The sequence below is a fragment of the Rhea americana genome, unplaced genomic scaffold (genome assembly GCF_003343005.1).
Source record: "Rhea americana isolate MKP2758 unplaced genomic scaffold, rheAme1 scaffold_24, whole genome shotgun sequence".
Classification (NCBI taxonomy): domain Eukaryota; kingdom Metazoa; phylum Chordata; class Aves; order Rheiformes; family Rheidae; genus Rhea; species Rhea americana.
Window position 1 is genome coordinate 4478000 of NW_028186357.1, and position 27948 is coordinate 4505947.

General features: G+C 36.4%; 1 protein-coding gene across 1 annotated transcript in view; it reads right to left on the reverse strand.

The window, feature by feature from the left end:
* The window catches only part of VAT1L (vesicle amine transport 1 like), a 48667-nt gene extending 21413 nt beyond the window's left edge, over positions 1–27254 (reverse strand). The window contains exons 1-6 of the mRNA XM_085306429.1: positions 27110–27254; positions 24335–24550; positions 11607–11749; positions 10444–10547; positions 9138–9193; positions 6828–7022 (exon numbers count right to left, since the gene is read on the reverse strand). Of these exons, the coding sequence (XP_085162555.1) occupies positions 6828–7022; positions 9138–9193; positions 10444–10547; positions 11607–11749; positions 24335–24550; positions 27110–27217 (822 nt within the window). The 5' untranslated portion in view covers positions 27218–27254. The remainder of the gene's footprint in view (positions 1–6827; positions 7023–9137; positions 9194–10443; positions 10548–11606; positions 11750–24334; positions 24551–27109) is intronic.
* Positions 27255–27948: the final 694 nt, after the last annotated feature.

Sequence of the window (27948 nt, forward strand, 5' to 3'; positions counted from 1 at the left end):
TGTGCATTATACTTGATGTTATTCACGTAATCTTTAAATGGAATAGCTTTCTCCTTGCTTTTAACAAAAGCTTAAAAAATATTTTTTCCTTTAACTGGGTATAATTAGATCACAAACACAGAAGAAAGCTACCTAAAAATAATCCAGTTTTGTTTCTTCGTCTGTTTTTCCCACATTGCCGTTTTGAAACCTAGACATATCTTCTTAGATTTTTGTAAGCTTTGATATCTGCACGAAGCTTGTTTAAAACTTGTTATACTAGACTTGGTTGTACACAGAGAAACATTGATGAACAGATAAAAACATTTAAATACACTTTGAACTACTGATGTTTATTTTATACAATCAAAGTGAACAGAATCTCACACTTAGGAAGAACAGAAAGAGCAGTGTCACAGGGCAGCACATCTGCATGCCTGATGCCTGTTGAGCAGCAAAACTGTGCAGGAACGACTGCACATGAAGTACTGTCAAGGAAATATTCCTCGTATCGGAATGCACAGAGTCTGCACTCTTACGCTAGAGGAGCGGTCATAGCAAAAGAAATACTGATGTGTTCATGGGAATTTTCGTAGAATAAGTTATGTTTTCCTCTTTTTATACTATAACACTGCAAAGTAAATTGTTTTATGCTTAAGGGAAAGTTATTCTAGGTATTCCATGCTGGGTTTTTACTTTGGCTATTAATAAACTCTCACTTTCTTCATACTACTCTAGAACACTTTGCATAACTAAGAAAAAATATGGGATCCAAACCAGATGGTATGGTAGTCAATTGTCTTCAAATATTGGCAGAAAAAAATATATAGTTTCTTTGCCCAAAGTAAGCTGGTTTTATACACCAGGAGGAAAAAAAAAATGCACATGCCATTTTGGCATTGCTACTACAGTACATTATCACAATATTAAAAGAAAAAAGAGAGACATGAGATCACATTTAGTATCTGTAACAAGGCCTGATGTTCTAATATTATCAGATTATCCTCTCACTATGTTAAAATTAGTAATGAGTCAGTTTTCTCTGTTTTGCTGTAATGATATATGAATACCTTTTTGCCTTAAACCAAGATCAGTGAAAGACATGAATAGCTTCTGATGAAATTGAAGTTGMTGATTTAGAGGGTCATTCTTTTAGAGAGTCACTCTTTTATTATTCTGCTGGCATATGTTACAGAAGGGTTTTTTTTCATAGAACAATGTTGATATCTAAAAGCATGCTCTGAAAAGCTAACTTATGTCAAAGGATGATTTCAGTAGAAAAAAACAGATTTAGAAACATGAATCATTTGAAGCCACRGCAGTGCTAAAACAGACATACTGTGATGGCTTTGCCTCCTTTGTCTGTATGAAAAGTGTTCCTTTGCCCTCTCTCTCACCATTGGTTTACAACTTTCATTTTGAATATATAAGGCTTCTACTGTTTTCCTTTGCATGCTAATAACATTGAAGACTAGTGCAGAGAATGGGAAATACGTGAAAACAGGAACACCTGAGAAATTTACTCTTTTAAAGGAAATCACAGTTATCAGCAGGTATTCTGTAATGATACTAAAATGTGATCAGTTGCATTGCACTACTTTCAAGTTTAGATTCTTAAACACAGCTTGTTTTTTTTCCTTAGCAATTGACTGTAAAGCTCTGGCGTAGAGACAAGGGAATCTTGAGTCCACTGATTTCAATCACAGCTAAGTGCCAAAGTATATTCCTGGATCAGGGCTACAGTTCTTGCATCACTATTTGCTAAGTAACAAGTTGCTAAAGGCATTATTACATTATCTCTGCAAAACAACGGCATGGGATTTCATTCAGTGCCCACCATAAGGTACCAGCCTGACATTCCAATATTATCAGATTATCCTCTTACTTTGTTAAGAGGAAGTAATAACTCTACTCCACAGGTTTCAGCATTTTCATCATTCTTATTGGCCTTAAGGCAGTGGACGTCTTTGATGCCATTGAGAMTTATAAATGGAATTAATGTCTTTGGTATACAAAACATCTGTAATCAAGATTTTTTCCCATAACCTTGGTGGTCACCTATATGGCTCCAAATAGTCCAGATCTAATAACTTTGTGATATGCTAGAAGAGTCCTTTTTTAAATAGGTAGCCCAGTGTGAGGGAATGGAGCCCACAGATATTACGACAACATGGACCTTGTTTTGAACTGCCACTTTCCTGACTGGCTGTTCATGTGCAAAAGCTTGTGACAGTTTTGTTTTACTTACCATCAGTGGAACTTTGAACTGCTATAAGTCACCTACAAAAAACTGCTTGTAAATCCTATGCCCATAACACATTCTACCTCAAGTACATATTTGGTTTTCTTTTGCAACTGCAACAYGCTGAAGAAAGCAGAATTTTAAAAGTGCAACGTGTAGGAAGTTATTCAATACACCGGATTTTATGAGAACCTCCAACTTTCATCATGGATAATAATCTGGAATCATCTATCGTGTACAGCAAAAGATTCACAGACCCTCAGGATAATGCTAACTCATAAAATCCACACTACAAATTAATCAGAATGAAGAAAATTGACTAACTGCAAATCAAGGATTAGATAATTAGTTACTGACAAAGAAACAACCACAAAGCTCAACAGGTATCCACTGAATACTAATTCTGTTTTAAACACTACTATCTGTAATRAAATGCATCTTACCAGACAGTCAGCTCTTTACTACACAATAGTATTTTAAGCATGTACCATCTACAAATTATCCGGTCTTTTAAAYACTTCACTGCATAAACAAGTAGCTGCACAACAGTGACACATCTCAACAGCAGCTAATTTATTGTACGACTTCTCTCATCTCATGATGAATAATTCCTCAGTATTTTAATATCTGCAGATTTTATCCTCTCTCAGCGAAATCTTTCTTGCATTTAAATCATAAAAAGGCCCATAACAGCCCACTTGCAAACAGACTTCTAACTGGGATTTATGGTTTTAACTGGAATTTATGGATGTAAGCTTGAGATAAAAAATTAACCTTCCTGAGCCAACATCAATAGATAACAAACACATCGATACAAGTAGGACTAGTCAATAGCAGTAGCAAGCAGTCTAGATCCTGATCTGCCTTGTATCATCAGTAACCTGTTGCACTGAACCACAGTAAGCCGCTTTTAAGTTTCCATCCAGAACAAAATTGGTCTGACCGTCTTTTCAGTTATTTGTCGAATTCATTTAAGCAGGCTGTACTGAAGAGGTGGGGTTACCCTGACGCTAAAAAAGAAAAAAAATCAGTGAAACTAAGAGTCCTTCTATTCCCTTCCACAGCCTTTGAATGAGGCCCTAAAACAGAGAAATTGGAACATTAGGAAATAGTATATCCTAATCAGAATGGTCTCGTTGGCCTGTCCCAGCCTTAGAAACTCTTATTGTTCACAAGGAAAAGTATCAAACTAAGTCTATGTTACCATTCTTGAACACTACTATCTTGAAATCATTTAGGMATCAGTTAGACATCACTTCATGTACTCCACAACATGACAGAAATTAAAAGCTAATAACTTTCTCTATATCGTAAATTATTGCCATGTAAAATACTTTAAAACTCAAAAATCTCATTGTGATTACAATATTCTATAACCAACAYACTCTTTTAAATACAAATTATGGACTCATGCAGAAAGTATAAAGAAATAGATGCTGTTCAAAGACTCATACCAGACTTCTGGAGCAATGAAATGCCTATTACAGCTCACAGAAACCTATCAAAACAGCCACATAACTTTTATCTAGCTGTTCTTATAAGCATTAGAAGATCAAAAGTTATTGGCTTGTCATACAGTGAGGTCCTGTAGCAAGCAGCCTTACACAGCAAAGGGGAATACTACTGTTGGTATACATGAGCCTCTTCAAGGACTGTAAAAACACTTTTCAGCTCTGATGCACAGATGGCAATCGCAACTGATACAGGACTGAACAGAATTCTTGCACTGTAATACAGTTTTGAAAGAACATAAAAACACAGCGGGTTTGTGCTGGCTTCACAGAATCAATGCTAATTTATGAATTAGTATTTGTAGAAAGAAGTACACCAAAACAAATGCAGATACAGAGCGAGTAAAACAAACTGAAGGGGTCTGCTGGGGATATGCCTTTCATACATAGATATATCATCTCATACATAAAGAGTTTGATTTTAACACTAAACTTTGGAAAGGTGCCCCATGATTAAGGATCTTCTGAGTGTTCTCCTTAAAAATATTTTCATTTGGGATTTCACTTGTGGGATTTAAGCTCATCTCTATGAGAGTTACTAGCCAGAGGACAAATGGATTGTTCAGTGAGCCTTTGCAGAGAGTGATATTTTTCCATAGACAACTATTCAGATCATTCATTTTCAAATGCAATGCAGGGAGTCCGCATTTTTGTCACTCTAGTTAAACATGAATATTCTCAAGGCTCATATGGGTGAGGAGATTCCTCAAACAGAAGTTGGTCATATTGCATAGTGTCTAATAAGCAAGACTGACAGCAGTCAGATGGAAGTGGACATCTCAAGAAAACCATATTACTCAATAGGAAATGAAAAGTGATGAAATGTCAACCTCTAGGGACAGAGGGAGGTTGGAGCTATGGAGTTAAGTCAAGAAGCCTCCCAAAACAGAACAAAAATATMTATCAACGTTTCTTAATCTGGTTGCACTTAGTCCTCCGCTATGACACATCTTTCTGTGCATCATAAACTTTATTCTGAGAATCTGAACTGAAAGTATTTATAAACCCACAAAAATATACTCCCCAAAAGAAACAATAATGCTCAGAATGAATAGTGGTACTTTGCAATTGATTAAGAACATCTCTAGCACTATTTATTCCTGAAGATACTAGCCAGTAATTTCCTTTGTAATTTGCCAGATAGATCATAAGAATGAGCAGGCTTGATAAATGAGCTGTAGTTTTCTAAACTGCACTCTTTAACAGATGTATTTACACATTTCACAATCTAACAGTAGCAATGCTGCATGTTAGCCAAATGTTATATGAAATGTTACCAAACAAAAATCTCCCAACAATTTCCCATCATGCTGACTATTAAAATTAGCCTGCAATGTGCAATTTTTCTCTTTYTACTTTTCTTCTTCTTGAAGACAACGTTAGACTACTGATACTGTTTAAACCTTTTTCTTATTCACCAATACATGAAAAGTACAGGTGTACAAACACAAGAAATTGCAAAATGCCTGTCTAGAGTATTGTGTCAGTTATTATTATTATTATTTTAATACTTTGTGAGGTCACTTAATAAATAAAACAGCAAAATCCTAACTCTGATCTTGGTTCTATTTTGCACTGCTCTTTAAAGCACTGCCCCTTTCAGAAAAAGGCAGAGCGATTTTATCTTGTCTGACCTCAGCCTGAGTCAATTACTCTTTATCCAACATCTGATTTCCCTTAAGCAGTTTGACATTTTAGTTCATCTGATCAAAATTAGCAATAGAGCAGAATACCACTCCCATGCTACTGGCTGGTAAGCCAAAGGCRTTATGGAGTCGCAATTGGTGACAGTGTGGACTCAAGTAGACCTTACAAAGAAACAGGAACAGATTCTTTAGGAAAGACGCAGATGAAGTCTTCCCAGTGATGTTAYTGTTCCCCACTCCACGTTTTGCTGGAAAGGAACAAACGGAGTCCATGTAGGGATGGACCGTTTGTATCTGCTCTATTAAATAAAGTCCCACACTGGTGTACGCTAACAGCAGATGCGGTGAAAGGATGAGACATACAGTTCCCATGTTAGCATGACCTAAGACCTTCTTGTCACACAACCTGGCAAAGGCAAGCACAAACCCCCATGAACACTGCAACAAATCCAGCTCCAAGAACCATGCCATAGAGTCCAGCCACATAACTTAGAAATCTTACCTGTGTCCATGACAATGGTTGTCCTTTAAAGTGACTTGAATGTTTTATATCATGTTGGGCTTCAAACCCTAACCATGGGGCATTCAGAATTGTAATTCGTTAATATTAATGATATTGTATTTTGTTCAAGTCTGATGGCAACTGTTTTCTCATGGATGCTTGGAAATACCAGCCAATGTGTTCAGACACAGCCAGAATTTTTTGGCAGTACCTTTTGAAAAGCAACCAAATAATGACAATTCACACTAAGTAGAGCTCATTTCCTTATATGTTAGTATCTGTTCATACTTCTAAGAATATTCAAGTTCATTTATTGGCATTTTAGTTATCAGGTTCTCAGAAAACAGTGCTTTGGCCAAAGGCTTATATCTAAACAAGTCTATTATGATCAGATTAGCTCAGTCATATTCCTTTAAGGAGAGCTGAACAACTGAAAGGAAAAAAATACATATCCTCCACGAATTTGACATACATTAAGAGAGAATTCTGATTTGAATGCATCTGCAGTATGTTTTCAGGAACTTCCCCAAAACCTTCAAGTTTCTATGATTTGCTAGTGTAAATATAAAACTGAAGCTTATGTATTTGATCTTTCACTTAGTAAATTTTAAGTTGCTTTCAATTATATCTGCATTTCCTGCTGCATTCATTAGCTACAAACCTCATGCACATAAACAACTTTGAGATTCAAAAACCACATTTATTGTTAGTGTTTTCAAGAAAGTAGCAGAGTATTTGAAATTCCAGATACATGTACTAAAAAAATGTGTGAATAGTTCTGGGTCATGTAGTTTCTGAATGGCAAGTGTTTCAGAGAGAATTTTTGCACAAACTGAAAACAAATACATTAGTAACTAGAAATCCATTATTTAAATATAATTTTACATATAAAAATGTGAGGTTTTTTTTTATAAATTTTAAAATGCAGAATGAAATTTTGCTCCTACCTCTTCCAAGGCCCATAAGGAATCAACTACAGGYTTGATCTTCTTATTATAGTATAGATTTATGAGTTTGTCCATTACACTCTTGATCAAGCCACCTCGATTCTGTTTGAAAAGTAGATTCAACAGAGAAAATCCAGCAATTACTTTGTTCTCCTCATACAGCTTGATAGGATTTACCTTCTCAACCTGCCACCACTGGAAAGAAAGAAATGACAGCAGAGTTAGAACAATACTATTCAAGACATGTACATGAYTCATCGATCTGTTTTGACTTAACAGCCAGAGAAGTGAGAAGGGTGGCTTGATCTCCAAATTACGTTTGTAGAGCTGGCTCTCCTATCTACAAGTATTCTATTTGAGTTTTTTTTTTTTTTAAAGGGAGAGCACGCAAGAGAGAGAGAAATGCAGGGGGCTGAGTAATGTGGAAACAAACTACAGATTTTGTTGCATGACCATAGGCTATTAGAAGACTGATGAACAGCTCTAGTTTTAGGACATGGAATTAGACCTCCTTTCTTAGTTCTGCTGCTATTCTTTCTTGTGACCTCAAGAAAGCCACGTAAGCATCTAACCTTTGCAAACAGCTCTTGACTACTCTTCTCTCAAAAGAGCAAGGAAACCATATACAGCTTAGCTAGCTTCCATTCCACCCATTAGTATTTTTGAGGTTTGTGAGCACACCTCACAAGATCTAATGAAATTATTTTATCTCATTTAGTCCAAGAGCATCTTGAAGACTGAGACTCCTCTTCCCAGCAAGTTTTATCTGAATGGGTTAATTTTTAATTAAAAATCTAATACAATTTTAGTGAGTTAATGTTACAGTATTCATTACATTAATATGGAAATAGTTATACTTTTATAAACAATTTGATGCACTACTTAAAACTTAACAATCTTTGGAAGTAGCATTGACAAGACCATTTGGAGAAAAGAACCATTTTACAGTAAAAATATTGTATGTTAACATAGTTTCATAGTTCAGAGTTCTGAACTTGAAATCAACAGTTTTATTTAATTTCTGTAGTAGGGTAGTCAAACAGCATGTTAACAGCAAGGAATTCTAGAAAGCCACCACAAAACTGAGTGAGCAGGCAAAAAGGTAGCACAGAAACTTCAATAAAGACAAATACAAGGTTTTAGGGAAAATTATCTAACTATGCCATGGATGATGATACTGGAAATAGCAGCTSCAATGTAAGAAATAAGGTTGGTAGGTAAGGGGTGGAAATCAAATAAATTGTTCTATTCTTTCAAAAGAAATTAAATACCAGTACTACCTAAAAAATATTTCAGTTGAACCTGCTGTTAATGGATTAATYTGCCTTACAAGTTTTTATAATGTGTCACAATCACATGCTGGACACAGTTATATTAAGAGCTATTTAATAAATATTATCTTGTTTTATTTCAAAAAGGCATGACAACAACATAAAGACTGTGTCACTATAACTGTTGAAAAAAGTTAGGACGCGAAGCACATTCATGCTTCCTGTTAGAGTCTTTGTTTTATTTCGATATGACTTCCACAGAAGCTTTTGAAGTTAATTTCTCTTGGGAAGGGGCTGTTAGTGGAGGCTGCTAATGAGCTCTTGGCAGAAAGATTTTATGATCTGTCTTTAGTCAGGACTTCTCCCCTCTGTCTTATCTGAAGGAATTGCTTTCACACCTGGTTATTTCTCACCAGCAGTTTATTTGATGCATTTGTCCTTTTTTGCCTTTAACTTTTCTGAGCAGATTTTGTTGCTGTAGTAAGATGAAGAACAATTTTTGGAGTTCTGATTTTGTTAACAACATCAGTGAAAAAAATGTAACAGCACAATCTCTTTGATGTCACTTGAAAGGGAAGTGAAGGAGAACTGTATGCATTTCTGTATTGAGCTAATCTCTGACAAGCTAGAAATGACTGGACACAAGCCCAGTCTTAAGAGATAAAGATCTCCTTTAATTCATTGCACTGTACTGACAGTTTTTTCAGAAATAAAGAACTTACAGGGCATAGTTATCCTCATCCATGGATATAACATCCTACCACCAATGAATAAGCAATACACTCTGATTTTAAACATAGCTGTAAAAGTGATATATGTCTGTTAGCTAACAATTGAAATACGCATTGTACACAGACTCAGTTCCTGTCTAGCTGTTATATCAAAATAAAACATATCAGATCACATTGCATTCATGAATTTCTTCATTTGAACAACATGAGATATAACAACTTAATGGAGATGAAAGTGATAAAGATGAAAATGTTTCAAAAAAAAGAGGTTATAGGAAAGTGGAGCAGAACAACAGTATGACACTTACTGATTTCGCAAAACTGAAGAAGCTTTTTGTTTCCCCAGTAACCATGTTAGATGAACCTGTAAAAGATGAGTAGTACATTTACAGACAACCTGTAGTATGCTGACAAGCAGACCATTTACTATCTGTAAAATGGTTTCTTCGATTCATACTTTAGAAAAAATTTTCTCCATAGGTTTAAAATGGATTAATAGATGTCCTTTCACTTTGGGAATAAACAACTAATAGGCCAAGGTGACATAGCCCTACAAATTAACAGATATTCTGAGATCACAAAAATATATTTTCTTAAATCTTCTGAAAACAAAAACAGGTTAAGTGTCACAAGGCATTTTGACACCAAAACTCTTCTATAGCTCTCTATTTCTCTGCAGTAAAATACCATCCACCTCTGACACACTATCATTTAGGACCCATCACTACACTGATTTCTCTCTCATCAGCAGATACATTTATCTCACCATCAGAGGTCTGACTAATGCATGGGTGAACACACATACACAATATACTTCAACCTGCTAAGAAGAGTAATGACAATTCACTTGGCTTGTACTTCATTACAAATGGGCAGTCAGGTTGGCTTCTACAGTCCAAGCAGATGTTTGAGAAGCAATAACAGGGAATGTGTTGTCACTCAACTAGCTAGATCAAAGCACAAGGAAGCAGGTATGCTTATCCATGATGTCATTCCACCTTCCACTGCAAAACCGATAGAGTCTTCATTTCAAAAGTTAAGCACCCCCTTCAGCTGCCTTTCTATAGAACTTGGCGAACTGTGGTTTTATCACCAATAAACAACACAGGAGGCAGGCAGAGCTGCAGGAGGGATGTCTACTCTGTACGCATAATAGCCAACATACATAATCTTGTCGAATGATGGCTAGAGATTTCTTCTTCAAAGCTGCTTCCAAGTTTCCTTCTCACAAGGAGAGAATTCTGTATTATTACAATTTCCTTGGCTGTATTATTTGATCTCTGCAGTTCATTAAGTTAGAGAACCAAGMGTTCTTCTACACTGTGTGTGTGCATACACATCATTTTAGCAAATGCCACTAACAATCTGAACCAAACATACAGCTTCACTTCGCGATTTTTTTTTTAGGATTTTTTTTTTTTTTATTAGTCTTTGTCTCAGTAATTTAGTCTATGTTCAGCCTTACTAAACTTCTCTACTGGAAATGGCCAAACTGAACAAAAATCAGCTACACAGATAAGTCTCAGGTTCAGAAGGGGGTAATACGGATGATTTTAAGAACTGTTATGCTCAAAGTCATAATTCTGAAATATGTACCTGGATTTTTCCACTCACCATATAAAATGTAAGTCCCAAGTGGTTTGAGAAGACTGAGGCCTTTTCCAGTATTTTCTCCACACAGACAATCCAAAACAATATCTACTCCTTCTGTTGAGATTCTAAAATGGAAGCAAGAAATCTCACTTTTCAGTAGAATCCAAGGTATCATTTAAACAGCATGATAAGGGCTGATTGTTACATTTCAGCAACTCAAGCCTTCCAGCCTTAGGAGAAGGGGAAAACATTTTGCTTCCCCTTTGTGAGGACTTACARAAAAATTATATTATTACAAAACAGTCCATGGACACAAAGTTCTTTAAAGTGAATGAATGTCAGAGAGCAAGGAGAATGTTTTTGTTATTCCCATCTCTTGATGTTCTYTTACTGAATTCATAAGGAAATAACTCTTCTTATCCCCGTTCATCTCAGACAGAAGACTTTTTAAATAACTTTATCAAGCATATAATTTTGCTTCAAATTTCATATCAACTAGTCTCCAGCACAGAGTTAATTTAACACAAAGAGAAGTCAACAGTAGCTAACCACCTAGTTCTAAGGATACAATTGGGCTGTATTACTGGAAGTAGAATTATAATGTTTCCATAAATAGCTTGAATATTTATAACGTTTCAATGAATAGCTCTACGAATGTRATAACAAAGTCATGTTGAAGAGAAAAATAGGCTTAAATAACCTGATTTTGGTTTTCTTTCTGGCAAAACATGAACTTGACAAATCTTGTCACTAGTTTGACCCAAGCCTAATATTCTACTTCCTAATCATGTTCTTTATTAATAATCTTAAATTTAACAGTTCTTCCAAAACCTGTATAACTTATAAATCCACTAAAAATTACTCACTCTGAACTAGAGTGAAATACTACATATGCTGATAACAGGAAATTAGACCCTTCCATTGAGATCTTCATTATTTTTCACTTAATTTACTTGGCTTGCAACAGATGAACTTGAAAAAAGATGAGCTTGCATCACTTTTAAAGAAAGAAGGAGATACTCRCTGGCTTGTCCCTTGCAGTGAACAGACAGAATTATCTAGAATAAATTACAGTTCCCAAACTCAAAAGTTTAACCTCTTCCTATAGAAACGATCTCCTGACTGTTTTTCTGAGTATTTTACTAGGTACTACGTAACTCCTACTCAGGAAAATAAAAGATTACCTTTTTATTTCTTGAACATAGTCTGCATTTCTGTCAAACAGATGAGTTATTGAATCTTTGATTGCTTCATGTTTGAAGGATGAAGCTGTTCCAAAAACCGTAACATTGGGAATAGTTGAACAGAGCTGAGCAACAGCTTGACCCTGCAAATAGATTATTGTATTAGTTCACTGACATGGACACTGGTGAAAAACTTTACAACTGGCAATTCACTCATGATACAGCAAATTCAAAAGCTCACCATACACAGGCAATTCCCAAAATAATTTCTTAGCAGCACAATGCAATTCAGTAACAGGAGGGAAAGAAGAAAAAAACAAAACAAAAAACAATATACACACACACTTAAAGCAAAAGGATATCCTGGAAAAAAAAAGTAACCGGAGGGATAAACAGAGTTTAATCTATCAGAAAATGCATCAGAGAAGAGTTGTTCTTTTAACAAAGGCAGTTTAGTTTAAGGGAAATGGTGCTGATCTACAAGAAATGCCTAAGGTGATTACTGAAGGAGTGTATGAGGAGTAATTCTAGTTTTCTGCTTTGCATCCTATGTGCATTTTTGAAGAACACTAAAAAAAGCAGGATCTTTCATATGGCAGAAGAGCACAGAAAGTGGTTATTATCAGACTAGAAAATTCTGATGCAAGTTTAGCACCCAAAATGACAGCTCATATAGCTATTGTTTTTACAGTTAACATCTTCCCTTTAATGAAGGGAGAAACGCTAAGAAGGACACAGAGCTGCTTCAAATTTTTCCTACGTCTTTTCCTAAATTTAGCAATACTCTCAAAATGCTTTTTAGGATTTCATTTGGCTTTACACAGTATATTTCACTGTTTCCTAAGCTGAAGGTTTATACTGGTCTATTTACCACCATTATTGTGACTTTTTTATTTATAAGAAGGCCATACTTCCTCTAGAAACTGATAAATAAAGCAAATTGAAAAGAAACTAGAAAACTCTCATAGCTACATCTCCCAAAATTTTGAATTCTACAAATCAGAAAATTAACACACAATTTTTGCACAATTGTTTCTTCYTTTTAATAGCTCTGAAATTTAACATTTTTGTTACAACACTGCCATGTAMGTATTCCTCTTACTCCCATGAATGTCACTTAATGTCCTGTGAAAAAGTGATTATTTCCACCTTCACCATTTCCATTTTAGGGCAACTTTAAGGACAGTACAATCATACTCCCTTCAAAACTACTGTGATATGAATTAAAGCAYAGGGCAAAAAAAAWATTTTTTGAGCTATGAAATTTGAACACAAGGACTTTACATAGTATTTCCCTCCACTACGTATTGTTTCTATGTGAACATTCACCGTACTTAAAATAGCCCTCACTCGTCTTTTCAAGAGAGCCCCATGAGTAACACTAGCAGTCCTCTTCATACTTCATACCTTAGTACAACTTTGGCAAATTCCACATGTAATTCCAGCCTTCCCTTTTAGGGAAGGCCTTGCAGCACATTATGCCAGAAGAGAATTACTGGCAGATAATATACATGTACATGGTTCCTCTGGTACTTAGATACAGCTTTTATTCTTAATGTTTCTGTGGTCCTAATAAGGAAGGTGTAGTAGAACCAGTCCCAGTACAGCATCTAGTCTATCATTCCTGAGAAGTCACATTTTCTTACTGTTGCAGTAGGAGAGAGCAGGTTGGTGTGAGAAATAAAACACATTAAARCAAATCTGTTTTACCTCTTATTATTTCCCCATACAATCATTACTGATGATTTATAATGTAGGACTAGCCATGAGTCACATTAATAGGTCCATCCAGTCCTGTATTTCATCTTCAAAAGTGATCAATAGCAAAGGGCAGAAAAAGGTGTAGAACATCTAATAGCTCTGACTCCTGCTGAATTTCTCTTAATTCATATTCGAAACTCTGTATAATTCTGGCGCACAYAGCTTTCCACAGTGTAACCTTTTTTTCCTCTATAATGATTTTTTAAATAAGTTTGTAGGAAGTATAGCATTTTTTGCAGCAGATAACATGCTGATTTCATGCCATATTTTCCAATCCTGGACCTTCAAACAGAATCGTTGTTCTTTTCTAATGCAATGCTGATTTCATGTCRTATTTTCCAATCCTGGACCTTCAAACAGAATCGTTGTTCTTTTCTAATGCAATGCTGAAAATTATAATACTGAAAAGGAGAATTCATCTTGCTCTGTAACAGGCAGGTCTGATTTCTTCCCATCTACACACACGTGTGTATATATATGCATGCACTCATACATACAGGTATTAAATTGATATAATTACTCCCAATCTAGAGTAATTGGAAAAAAACCAAAAGCTTGTCAGGCTAGAGAAGCTGTGCAAAATATTTGTACAAAGCTTATTTTTGCCCTCTTTCATGCAGATGTTTGCCCAAATTCATGCAGGTGTCCCTTAGGATTTCAGACTGATCTGGATCAAATTCTCAGTGAAAGTATATTCTCTGACTGTAGCCACAGACACAAAGGATTCTGCTTTCATGAGATACTCATTTCCAGCCCACAGTTTCCACTAGAAACCAGACAACACTGTTCATGGCCTCTTGCTTTGGGGAAGAAAAGAAAGGCATTTCAATCTCTGTCTTGCACATAGATCCTTCATAGGATCACATCAACTGGAGTAGCATGCTCCTGCGGGCTTACTGAATCCAGCCTTCTGGAGGCCTTTGGCAGAGGAATACCTGGTGGCCTCTGCAAGCACCTCCCACAGGATGGAAGATCCTGTGTCTAGGCAGAATACCAGTGGAGGCAATCAGGTACCATGCTAYTATTTCTGCTTTCAGATACGGGTAACCTATAATTTCATGAGGCTGAGAGAAGGGAGGCATTGCATAAACACTGAGCCATTCAATTTCAAAGAAGATCCCAGTAGATCATCCTTTTACAACTCTAGTGTTTGTTGTTGCTGCTTTGTTAAACACACTAACAAATGGAAGACGTATTTTTGGTAGACAAATTCCACCTCTTGTTGCAACTGCGTTATTCTGGAACCAGCACAGTTACATGATTATGCCCAGAAGCAAAAACTGACACTGTGATTTTAAAAATAACATCTGACTGAATTTAGCAGATTCGTACTTATATTTATGGCCAAAAGATCATGATTTGTAAACTGTATGCATGACTAGTAAAATCATCCCTGGAGAAACATTTCTTTTCATTCGAAGCAGAAATTCTGATTATTTGTATGTAAATACCAGAGATCAGTGCTTGGGTTTTATTTACAGTAGGATAATGAGATAACCCTGCTTACCCTGGGGGTTTTGGCATCATCCCATATAATGCTGATTGTAACTGCTAGTGCCAATCCTCTAYGTTGAGCCTCTCAAGAGAGGACAATATTGTTTATGTAGGGTGACATCCAGGAGTTTCAGATTGGTTTTCTACCAGATTAGTCAGTAAATGGCTACAAAGCAAGGCACAGTTTATGTGATCCTTTGGACAGGAACCAACAGACAAATGGAAGAGAACAGAAAGGATGCATTATCATTCTCACTTTACAGATGAGAAACGGAACAGCACTGCAAGTCAAACTACTTGTCCAACGACTTGCAAGAACTCGGAGTAGGACCCAGATCTGAATGCTAATTTGTAGCACCAACATCAATTTGTTATTGCAATCGAATAGCAAACAAACTACCTTTTATTTTCAAAAATCATTTATCATTTTCTTATGTTGAAATCTCTAATTTCTTAGAGATCATAGGAAAAAAACTATTCCTGAGGGTCCTTACCTCACAGGACTCTCAGGAGTGGAAGAGGTTTCACTCTTCTCATACTTCATTTCTCTCACTTATGATCTGAAGCCCAGGATTTAGCCTCCACAAATATTGTAAAATTACGAAATTCAAATTAACTTTTCTTGCATCTTTCTTATTACTAGTTATTTTTACAACCAATCTTTTTGTCATTTTCTGTGTCTCCTTGAAACTATTGCCCACAGGGATTTAGATAAGTCAATATTTCATAATGTATGCTAGTAGAGTGGAATCCTGCCCTATTGATCTATGCTCTAATTAGTTTTCTGCATTTGCTATCTAACTTTAAAGGAGCAGGATAATAAGTATGTCCTGAATCAAAAACAATAAACGTTTAAAAGGTCTAATATTAGAGTAGGAAACATCTTGGTTTTTATCCTATGAAGGAAGATTAACACTTAACTAAGTGGCTGTCAGAAAAATAGGAGAAATGTGCAATACACTCAAGAAGTGCATAAACTCCCGTCAAACTGGCTGGTACGTCCTCTGTAAAGATAAGCTTATCTAAAACCCTAGATCAAAATACTTTTGAGCTTTCTGTGGATATTTAAAGTCTAAAACTAACTCATATGACCAGCATTTTTATAATTGGATGAACAAGAACACTGAAGCATTTTGAGGCAATTCCACAAAACATTCTTCTAAAGCTTTTTGAAGATCTTAATTTGACATTGATTTGTACTTATTTTTGTCAAGTATTCTTAATATTTATACTTCAGAAGCCTAAGAATAAAGGCTGATATTGGACTTTTCATGCTTTCACCATTGAAATGGGAAAACTGAACTCAGACTATGAACTCAAATATTTTGCTAATTTCTGTGGAATTTGATTAAGCTCCAAAATAGCACTGTGCCTACACAGGTCACACTTAAGTCTCTTTTCTAATCCTTTAAGTCATTTAGCTACCTTCGGATTAAGAGCTTGTGTTTAGAGGGCTATATATTTCAATTGAAAATATGTGAGGCTTCAATGTTCATGTCCACAACATACAGAAACGCAATTTGCAGAAAGGGTTTTGCTGCTGGAAGGAAGCTCATCATCTTCCCAGCGCCACAGAGCAGCAGGTGGGTTGTTCAGTATCCATGCTGACTCTTGCCCCACTGCACAGTCTTACCAGGAAGGACCATTTGATCATGAGGTCACAACACCGTCCTGTCCTTTGGTTCCTGAAGCCATTCTCCTCCTTAAAAAAAGAGCTTTGCGGTAAACAGAGAGAAAAAGAGGGCTTTCTGTTTCCTTCCTGCCCAGATAAAAACACCTAATTTCTGCAACCCTTCAACTTTCACCTTGGAGACAAGGAGAAGCAGGCAAACTGCTGTCAGAAATAATGTATGGATGCCAAAACCCTCTGAGTGAGTGTGTAATTAGATGGGCATGATTTAAAAAAAAATAATGCAAAGCTCTTCACACATTTAATTTTTCATATATGATGCAAATTTCTAAATACAGTCTGTATAAATACAGACTAGGCTCTTGCTTCCTGAACCTAGGAATTTTTTTTAAAAAAAAATGGAAAAAATTATCTGTTGTATAATTAAGTATACCTTTAACAGGATTTAGCAGTCTGAATAAACTGAAAAATTGTTTCACTGAAGTGATAGATATGATTACAAAATAGTTCCTTAAAATAGAATTAATCTTCTTAAAAAAATTCACATTTTTTATTCCTGTTTATCATGCAGAACTTTATACAGTGAGTCCTCAAAGAAATGGAATAACTTGGATTAAAGTGTTCTATGGAAATGAAGTGCATCTTATAACGCTGGACTTAACATAGCAGTCTTGTTTCTCTCTAGCTTCAAAGTCAGTATGATGGATTCCTTTTCAAGGGATCCTATCAATTTATAAAATCCATGTGTTGAATCTAAACATATAATTCCTGGAGAACCTATTATGAATAGATAAGTTTATATTAATTTTAGTTCCAATGAAAAGATTGAAATTTCTACATGTTTCTCTGTTTTAAGGCACAACATTAAACCTGCAAAGCTAAGAACTTCTAATACTGAAATAATCATAGAAAAGCAAATTTTTAAAAGTAAAAATGAAATAGATTTTTAAATGCACAAAACAATTTAAAAAACAAATTTCAAATGTCACTGACATTTAAAACAGTACAGAAAGTATAAACAGAAGAAAACTTACTAATCTAACTAGTTTGTTAATACTAACAAAACATCAGTTGACATGTAAATAAAGGGTGTTAACTTAACGGATTCCTGAAAGGATCTGACCTAACAAGACAAATCAGATCCTCTATCTGAAATGCCAGCGGTATGCTGATTTACAACAGCTATGGATCTATATACTTTTATGAAAGCTATTTTATTTGCTATTATGCAAAATCAGCTGAGCCTACCCTTACATTATAGGGGAACAAACCATCTAAAAGATACCACTCAGCTAAACTACATCTATTAGAATGAAATGCATTAGTATGAACTGATCATTTCTTGGGTATACTTTTGCAGCCCTGAGGTGCTACCAAGTTGTTGGGGTTTTGGTTTTTGGGGTTTTTTGGAGGGGGGGATTTTTTTCTTATCATTCAGATTTAATCTTGCACAAGAATCCTTTCTAGAATTGAATGTGAAGAGAAACCACATTTTCAAATTTGACACACACATTCAAATTCCTTTGACACACATTCAAATTTGAAGGTGGTACAAAATATACTTTAAACGTAGTAAGAGAATTGCAAGAGAAGACATGCAATAACCTTCTCACATCCAGGAGGACTTCTCATGTATYGTGAGAAGTCAGCTATATAGTACTCTGATTCCTGAAGGTGTCATTTTTCCCATTACAGCAAAGGAAATCAGAAACCAAGTACTAAGGTGAGCACTGCCGAGTGAACAAACTGAAATATGACTTGTCAACAACTGCAAGGCAGTGTTTGTTACACTCCGTGCACTGCAGTGAGCTACAGGAAGAGTAGGGGACAGGGGAAAAGGAAAAAAAATCACCATGTGATAATGGTATCTTTTTACCCTGAAATTCTCTTATTTTCAGCAGCAATTGGCAAGGTATTTTATTCTTCCCTCTTGCAAAATCGTACAGTTGAGGTGAATTCAAAACTTATGGCTGAATCTCCTCCTAGTACAAATCCACTTCAACTGACAGGAACAAGGACAACAAACTCCAGCTGAGACGCTGGCCCAGAACAGATGGGCTATATCTGAAATCATAGAACAGCCAAGGAAGAGTTAAGCACTGCCTGCCTGTGATATGACTCAGCAGGGGACAGAGAGAAAGGACATGTCCTTTGGAGAGTATAGGGCTGAAAGGCAAAAGGAAAGGCCTTCAGAGGCTGCAGTCTGCTTTGGTCAGGGAAATTGCTTTTTGTGTATGACTTGCCGAGATTTTGTGTTTGATAACAGATTATGCTCTGAGGCAGTGTCTGGAAACAGATTCAACGAGGCCTTTCCCAAGTTGCTGAAGGAACACATCCATTGCTTTAGAGACATTCACATTGCACAGGGCAGCTCAGTTTAGAGATAGCCATCCTGGCTTTAAATGAGATCGCTGCGATGCTGAAAGCAGCCTTGGCTACACAAAGCTCTGTGAGTGCTGATTTACTCTGATCCTTGGCTGCTGGAGATGAAACAGGAGAAGGGCACCTAGGGTGTGTTCATCAAATGCAGAATGCCTATGAACTGCTAATATGAACACGGCAAGTGCAGTCCTGGGAGATATCAGGTAAAGGTTTCAGCAAATTGGGARGCAGTAATGCCATTGTACAGTATGCTGGTTGGGACTGTCAGAATAATGAAGTTCCAGTTATTCACATTCAAGAAGGATGGACTGAAATACAAGTCAAGACTACTTAATGTGCTCCTACCTGCTAGGTACAGACAAACCTAATTTCAATCTGCCCATACAATGTTCAAAGTGATCAGCGATGCCAAGAGATTTATTTCAAAAGACTTCAGCTTTCATACTGCTGCTGCTTTGCAGACAGTCAGCTCTCAAACGCCAGGAAATGGGTGTGTGTCTGTCTGGACCAATGCGCGTATGACGACCAAGGAAACAGCAAGCTTACCTTACAAGAGGTCCGAGAGATCTAAAAGCATTTGCCCCACAGAGGAGAGACTAGCTACTTAAATTTATGTGCAACACCATCAGAAGAACAAAGATGCATTTAGCTGCCACAAATAAAGTCTCAAACTTAAGAAAGGTTTCTAACCAGCTAAGATAGAGCAGAGAGAATTTGAAGGGATAAATACAAAACTATTTTTAAGGAGAAATTTGATAATTCCAATGAAAGGGTTTCTATATGTTGCCTGTGATATCAGGTGACTAGATTTACTGAAGAGTGCCAGTTCTATATCACATGAAATATCACCATTTTGGTAATTCAGTTTGAAGCACTTAGTCTTAAATATTTGCAACTTATGCAAAGGAGACAAAATAAAAATGAAGGTTTCTGCCAAACAGTAACCAGTCCTGTGAGAATGACCTAAATCTGCTGCCAAGTTCAGATTTATGCTTCAAATTCAGACATGTGAGATTGCATCTGTAACTTACCCACTCTGCTTGTGCTTCCCCTGATGCTGAACCTGAAAAGGAAGGTCAGATCACAGCTTCAGGACAGCAATCAATGCTTCTGAATGAAAGGCAGCTTAATTTTTGCTTCTGTAAGACTGATAATTCTGCCTCATGTCTAAGGTTTAAGTGATGAAATTGTACCTTTTACAAAGTTTTGTTAAGATGAACAAAGTTCTATGCTATAAATAATCAGAATGGGAAGCATCTAAAAAGCAAACAAATAAGCAGAGAGGCATAAAATTTCTCTCAAGTCTAAATCTCTGAAAGAATTCATCTTGCAGGTAGATATCATAGAGACTACGACTGGACTTAATAAAACTGGAAGTGAAGAGAAGACAGGATTTTGTTCTGTTTTTAAATACAGTAGTCCTGTATTTGTACTACATAMACTCACCAAGGATACAACTTAAAACTTCAAAAAGTTATTCTCAAAATTATTAATGTAACTCCACAGAAGTCTGTACTGTGACTTGCACTCAATGCACTGACATAGTCTTCATTTTGAGAAAGTAATTTATTCATGTAACAGACCAGCCCCAGTGGTGCTCATGATACTGTTCAGTTTTCTCACTTATTTTCTTCAACCAGTTGCCAGTTAGCTTCCCTTAAATACATGGGAGAGTATTTGTGAAAGGAGTCACTGTACTAACCATTGCCTTATAGTCATTTCAAACATCAATTACTATGTTTTAGAGGTAGAATAAAAAACAGTTTCCAGTTTGGGAATATCCTGTAGTAAGCCATATGTTCTTGCAAACTCCTCATTTCTCAGCAATAATTTCTATGTATGGATAATAGGAAGTTTTAAGTTCAGTGTTAACTGACTTTCTCCTTATATTTGCAGTCAGTTCAGAAAAGTATTTAAATGTTTAGTCATTTAAACTCTAATTTTATAATTATACCCCTTGTAATTACAGAACTGCCTGGTACTCAACAAAATGTTCTGCTTAAGCAGAAGCCTAAGTGTCCCGCCAGAGGCCTGAAAGAACATGACAAGCCTTGTCCTTGGTGATCTTTGTCAATAACACTTAAAGCAATGGAAATAGAATGTTTTGCAAGATACTAATTTTTCATTGAAGTCCGATTGATTCACACAATTCAATTGTGAGCCAGTACCACATTTCTTCAGAAGACTCGTAAAGTTTCTACAGTCTACCTCACTGTCCAGGCTGACAGCAGAGTCAGTCTCTCTGAACCTCCTCTCTCTCAAGAGCAAGAAGGAGGAAACAAACAAACCAGCCCACCCCAACAAGTATCCCCCCCCATCCCAAACAAGCTAAATCAAAACTCTGACTCTTGGAAACAAAAGCAAAAATACTCTCTCCTTTTAAATCCCCTTTCTATCCATTGCAATAGGTCCTCCGCTTCAGCTGGAAGGCTACAACATACCAACAATGTCAGAAGCACAATTTGTGAGTGTCCACCTCTCTCTTCCTGGTTCAGAGAGACAAGGTGCTTCTGTGTAACTAATCACATTGATCAGAGAAGTCATCTAATAATGCTCTGATTTTTTTTTTTTTTTTTAGTGGATCAGAGGCAGAGAGGGTACTGATCTGGTATGTGCAACAACATACAAGTCTATTACTGAAAGAAACAGGCATGTGAGAGTGTTTTCCAAGAGAAAAATTATCTTAGTACATTTTCTCTACATTATCTTCTGATGTTCCCTGGAACTTCTGGAAATAAGTTACCTGACTTATCTAAAGCATCTTGTCAGATATTAAAGGATGCCATAACATACTAATTATATCCCAGACACAGATGAGAAAATTGCTATAGCTTTCTTGCTACCAAAAACATCTATAAACAACAGTAAGTCCATTTAAACAAACTGAGGCAATACATAAGTGAAGGACCTTGAAAATTTTCCCTGCCTTAAATTTTTGAAAATGCTGCAGGATCCTCCTYAAGGAGACAGGGTAGCCAGAACAAATAGCCTCACAATAAATTTCAAAGCAACATGTTCTTTCCCATAAAATGCTCTGAAGTGGCCAAAATAATGATCTTGCATAATGAGAAAGGAACAATTATAAACTTCTAGTCCCACAGGGAGCCTATTGTCTCATTAAAATATTCTGGAATTTCTATGACATTTAGAAACAAACTGGACAGGTTTCCCACTTACTGAAAATGTTAACGGGTCTTGCATCTATTAAAGCAACAGTACAAAAAGCATCTTTCTCCATAGTGATTTTATTATTCTGTATAATTAGCAAAGAATTTAGTGAAAATAATTCATTCAGTTGAGGTTGTTGAATTTGTCAATGGATTAACAGAATATTAGAGCAGTGCAAAGCACAATACAGACCCAGGCCTTTAGCACACTTACTCTGAAATCTTGATGTCTGGTTAGGAGAAGGGAAAAAAATGTGCGACTACAGAGTGAAATTTTATTCATTAGACCTATCAAGCAACGTGAAAATTATTTCCTTCCTGGTTTTAGCTATACACTGTCTTCCTTGATCAGGGAGGACTAGCTGCAAGAGGCACTCTCCCCTATGACACAGGGATCAGCATCCTAGCTGGCTAGCCAGCCCTGTGTCCTGCTCACATATGCTCACTCCAGGATCATACACAGACCTGTAACAGGAACTACCCAGCCTGATAGTTCTTTCCCAACCCCTGGTCTTTATTCTGGAGGCTCTRGTTTATTTAACTACTTATCAGGCAATAGTTTGATCTCTCCTTGTTCTGGCAGCCAACCAGGACCTGGCCTTCCTTTAGTTTCTCTCAGAGAATATCCACAAACAACTACAGCAGAGGACCAGTAGAAAGATGCTCACTGAGTATCTGTAGTAAGAGAGGAAAGAGCAGTTCCTGACAGAAATAGTCCAGCAAAGACGCTGGACACTAGTGAAGGAGAGTATGAGAGAGGAGACAGAGGATTAATGCTGTATAAGGGAAGAGAAGAAAGAACTAACAGGTGATCAAGAGCAGAGAAAGAAACAGAGAAAACAAGAAATATAGCAAGGACCCTTGTTTCTGAACAAAGACAAGGAGTCCATTTTCAAGAGATATATGCGTACGTACTGGAATTTTAGGGGGGCGTTTTGCTAATCTCTTTGCTGAGCCCTGGGTCTGTATTGTATCAATTGGGCAAGCGGCCTTGCAAGTAAAGCTGTGCCTTAGGCTCCCTGAACCTGTGCCCCTGGGTTGCTTTAACAATCCTAAATTCCACATAAAAAGATTTAATATTAAAGAACAATAAAGTCAGCCATAATGCTCTAGGTTGTACTGTGTTGAAGCATAATAAGATTATAAATTCCATTCATTTGCAGAAGTATTCCAAGAGGACCATTTACTGCAAGTAGGATTATCGTTGGCTAAAAATACTTCGTGTGGGGAACTGATGAATTTATTCCTTTGATTACAAGCCTTATTTTATATGAAGCCCCAAAAGAAGGTCTAATGGCATAGAATTAGGGATAAGGTGTTTGGGGTTGCTTGCCAAACTTCAGTAGTCATCAGAATATTAAATTACCATAAATAAGGTACATTAACAGGAAAACAGAAGAGGTACTCTAATTTAAAATGCTGAGATCTGCCACTGTTCTCAGGTCACAAGTCTGTCCTGTGGAAAAAAAAACTACATAATTTAAAAAGTAAATTCCTCCCCTGTTAGTATCTTAATGTTCTGTACAAAGCTTAAGTATTTTCCAAGTGAGGGATATTTTCTGAAAGATAATTCAAGCAATTGGTAATACAACCTGTCAGTTTCTTATTTCCTGGTTGGCCTGCTTCGTATTCCACCAAATCCATCCAACTGTTGCTTTGCCATGCAATGCATCTTTACTGTTGATCCCAACTATAACACACAGCAGCCATTGCTGACTCAAATTCTGCATTTGCATATTTTCCTCAGGTTTGCATGATAACATTTTACATTGCTTCAATACCTCCACAGTAAAGGAAAAAGCACATTATCTTCCACAGAGAAAACATCTCACACACATGGTGTTTGTGGGAGTATTACAAGGCAGCTATTTACTGCAAGTAGAATTATGGTTAGCTACAAATACCTTGTGCAGGGAGCTGATTTATTTATTCCTTTGATTACAGTCTTCTTTGATATCGAACTACCACCAAGTGCATAAATTTAAGAACATGATGTACAGGGCCACACTTGCTTCTTGACCTCTCACTTTCTACTACTGGTTTTTGGAGGTGGGTTTAGGTAGAGTTCATTAGGAGGTCATTTTTATTTCAACAAAAGCTTTTACCAACCATTTACACTAGTATTTTGATGGAAAAACAGATGCAGTATTTTTCCCCTGCAATCTCTCACATGGGAAAGTCTGATATCAAATCAAACAGGATTTTGTCCATTTGAGGAATCAAGACGCATCAGACTGCTCCAGCAATTTGCTGACAGCAAATCTGACAAGCAGGAAAAAAGTGGTCCAACTTACCACCCCACCTCCTGCAGAGTGAACCAGCACAGACATGCCTTCTCTTAGGTTAGCAACTTCAAAGAGCATCATGTAGGCAGTTACAAAGTTCATAGGAAATGCAGCAGCTTCAGAAAAACTCATGTCATCTGGGATCTTGTAGACAAATTCTACTGGGGTACATACAACTTCTGCCCATGCATTGTAGTTTACAAAAGCCATAACTCTGTCTCCAATCTACACACAAAGAAGAAAACAATAGCATGGGTTATTTTTGGGCTATTTCAACCATACTCCATAGTAAAAAGTAAAGAACATTTACTCTGTACCTTAAGGCAAATGCTTATAGCATAGGAACATTTTGCCTTTGGGATATTGTGGGTTTGCTAAATGCTAAGGTGCTGGTGACAGTTCTGAAGGGTTTATACCTTTTAGAAAGAAGGTGTTGAAACAGAATGGTTATTCCAATTTCACCAAAATTCCTCCTCCTTTTGAAAAATACATTCAGACTAACAATGCATCACTGGTAGCCACTCTGTGGATCTCTTTTGCTGTTAGAGAACTGTATAAAATGTGAATTCTGCTAAAATTAATCAGTAAGGATGTTAATATATCCTGTACCCCTTGTAAACAAAAATCAAAAAGAAAGCAGAACAGAAAAGTGCCTCTTAGTGATTCTGTCTTAGTAACAATAAAAACTACATTTTACTGCAAATGTTACACAGTGCTTAGGAACTAAGGCCTAATCGGACATGGAGACCAAGAATCATCCCACAGCTAGAGAGATTAGTCCTGTTTCACCTGAACTCAGTAGAAATTCAACTATTGCTTTTAACAGGGGAAAAAACAGGCTTTTTACATTGCTATTGCAAAATGAAAGCTCTCCTTCAATGTAAAGTATGTTCTCACACAACTCTGTGAAGATGGGTTGCCATTCAATGCCTTGACTTGTCATACCATAATGCAATCAGAGCAGATGAAGACAGTAAATGGCTGGCAATATCTCAGGTATAAGAAACAGTCTCAGCACAGACTAAAGCAAATGAGACATATTTCAAGTGCATGAAATCCCCATAGCTTTTATGAGGCTTGAAGTGGCAGGGTTTTACAAAGTGAAAAAGGCCAGAAAATGTAGGGTGCAATCTCTGGCGTTCCTGCCATCACTGTTGTTGACAAACACCCATCCACAAGACAAGCATCTGTTGTGCTCCTGTTCTATGCATGAGCATTTCTATGTTCCAGAAATAAACAGAATATTCTTTTCCTCATGGTACATTTCCCTATTGATGGGTTCACATCTGTGTAGAGCAGTTATTTGAGTGTTGGATCTCCTCAAACACTGCTGTGTCCATGTAGATCACACACACACACAAAAAAAAAAAAAAAAAAAAAAAAAGAGGGACAGACTGTTGTTCAATTGGTTCAATTGACCTGTTTCAATTTCCAGGAGTATACTGGAGCACAAATAGGTTTTTATAGCAAGTTCTGAGACATAACTTTTTTAAAGAGACCCAGTATATTCGGTCAGGTGCAATGTCATTCAAATACATACCATATGCTGTAACCTTATGATTCCCTTTAAAAATAGCAAAAATTTTAAACTAAGAATGCTAATCTAGAGCAGAGACTTTCTATACTACTGTCAGAGAATACTCTTCTGTATGGAGTGATGGAGTGTAACTATAAAATACAAAACACAAGAGCTGAAAAATTCAAACACTAGATTTTTCAAATAGAAAATAACTATTGTTTAGTTATTGTTTATCACAAAAATGTTGAAAAATCATGATTTGTTGTGAGGAGGAGACAGGGCAGGAGGGGGAAATGGATAAATGTCTTATTGAGAGCTCATTATTGAGACCCTACCAAAAACTAAATGGGCCATTATCTTCACTCAGATCAATTCCGAAACTCTTCTAGAGAAGCAAAAATATGTTACCTCTTACCTAAAAGATCTTTTAGGTAATTCTTAAGATACAATACAAATTCAGAAAATGTAATTATTTGATGACATGACTGAATCAGCAAATAGCTAAGATAGGATTGTTGTGCATTAACTCACTTCTTTCTTATTTCAGAGTTTTTATACCTCCTGCAGGAAATAAAGTGCAAGATTTGAAGGAACACAGATGTTTAGCATCAATAATGGAATATGAGGTAGGACAGAATGCTGTTTGTAACAGAGGTACTGAAGAGTACATAAYGCCAACCAGTTACAAAAGCTTTATTGCATCTTTAACTATTTTTCATTTAACACTATTCTGTCAGATGAAACAGATCCTTTTTCTGAGTGATCAGAAAAAAGTCACATACCCCGAATTGGGGTTCCATTATCTGTGCTACATGAAYGCACACAACGTAATAGACAATACTTAGTGTAGAAAGGGTCTTGCTAGCTCAAGATGAAAAACTAAACTCAGCAGTATGTGGGTTTTGAGATACAGAACAATAATGATAGCAAAGACGGCCAAACTAAGAAACTTAACACTTAACGCAATTTATTTTACTTTCTTAAAACATATTAGTCATCCTTTCCAGTCTTTAGTTAGTTATCAGGATATGTACACAGCACAGTGACTTTTCAGGAAGGACATAGAGATCATGAAATTAGCAGCTTTAGAAATTCTTTCAAGAGCTCATTCTCATACATTGGAAGCAGCTAGGAAAAATTGTCCTTTCGGACCTCAGTGTGGTGGTGAAAGCCGCTGTTGACAGCTGAACAGAAGGGATTGGGGGCAAAATACTCAGTGAATATGTTATTATTTAGTCATGACCTGAAAATAAAGAATATATTACCTCAAATCCTTTCACACCGTCTCCAAGAGCTTCTACAATTCCAGAGCATTCAAATCCAGGAACAAGTGGAGTCTTAGGAGGGTTGTCAATATTCCCCTGTCGCACCATCAAATCAATGAAGTTCAAACCACTGTAAAACACAGGAAAAAACAAAATCAAAGCTATTACCAAAGATCAGAGTAAAACTTGACCAGAATGATGGGAAAGCCAGAAAGCTTCAGGGCAGTATTAAAATCTTGGGCTCCACAGCATAAGGATGATCCAGAAGATATTCACATTCTTCATGCATTGAACAGACTGCTGTACAGGCCTCAGGGAAAAGCACACATGCAAGGCAACCACATCTGTCAACAAGAAGAATGCCAAAGCTTATGGACTGTTTAGGAGTCACAAGTAGCAATTCACAAAAAACATTTAAAAATTCAAGAGAATGAAAAGTTATGTTTTTCTGTAAATGTATCACTAGCTGGCAAATAAAATTGATTCTATCAAAAAACAGTTAAGCCTCAGATATAGATGGTTTGGGCCAAGAGCAAGCAGGTGTAACTGCTTTGATACCTTAGAAGCGACTCCAGGAATGACTCGTATTCATCTCAGACAGGAGTCCAAATTTTGACAAGAACTTATTAAGTATCAAATAGACTATTGTTTTAAAACTCTTCCTCCTAGACAATTTTTGGACAGTTTTTACAAAAGTCTTTTTAGGTTTTTATAAGTCCTTTCAGGGTTGCCACTCAGAAAAAATAAATTATAATATTCTCTTGTAGTCTCAGTTCTGCAAAAATCTTGAAACATCTTCACTTTGTCTTTAATATAGTATCCAATTTTCTTAAAATAAA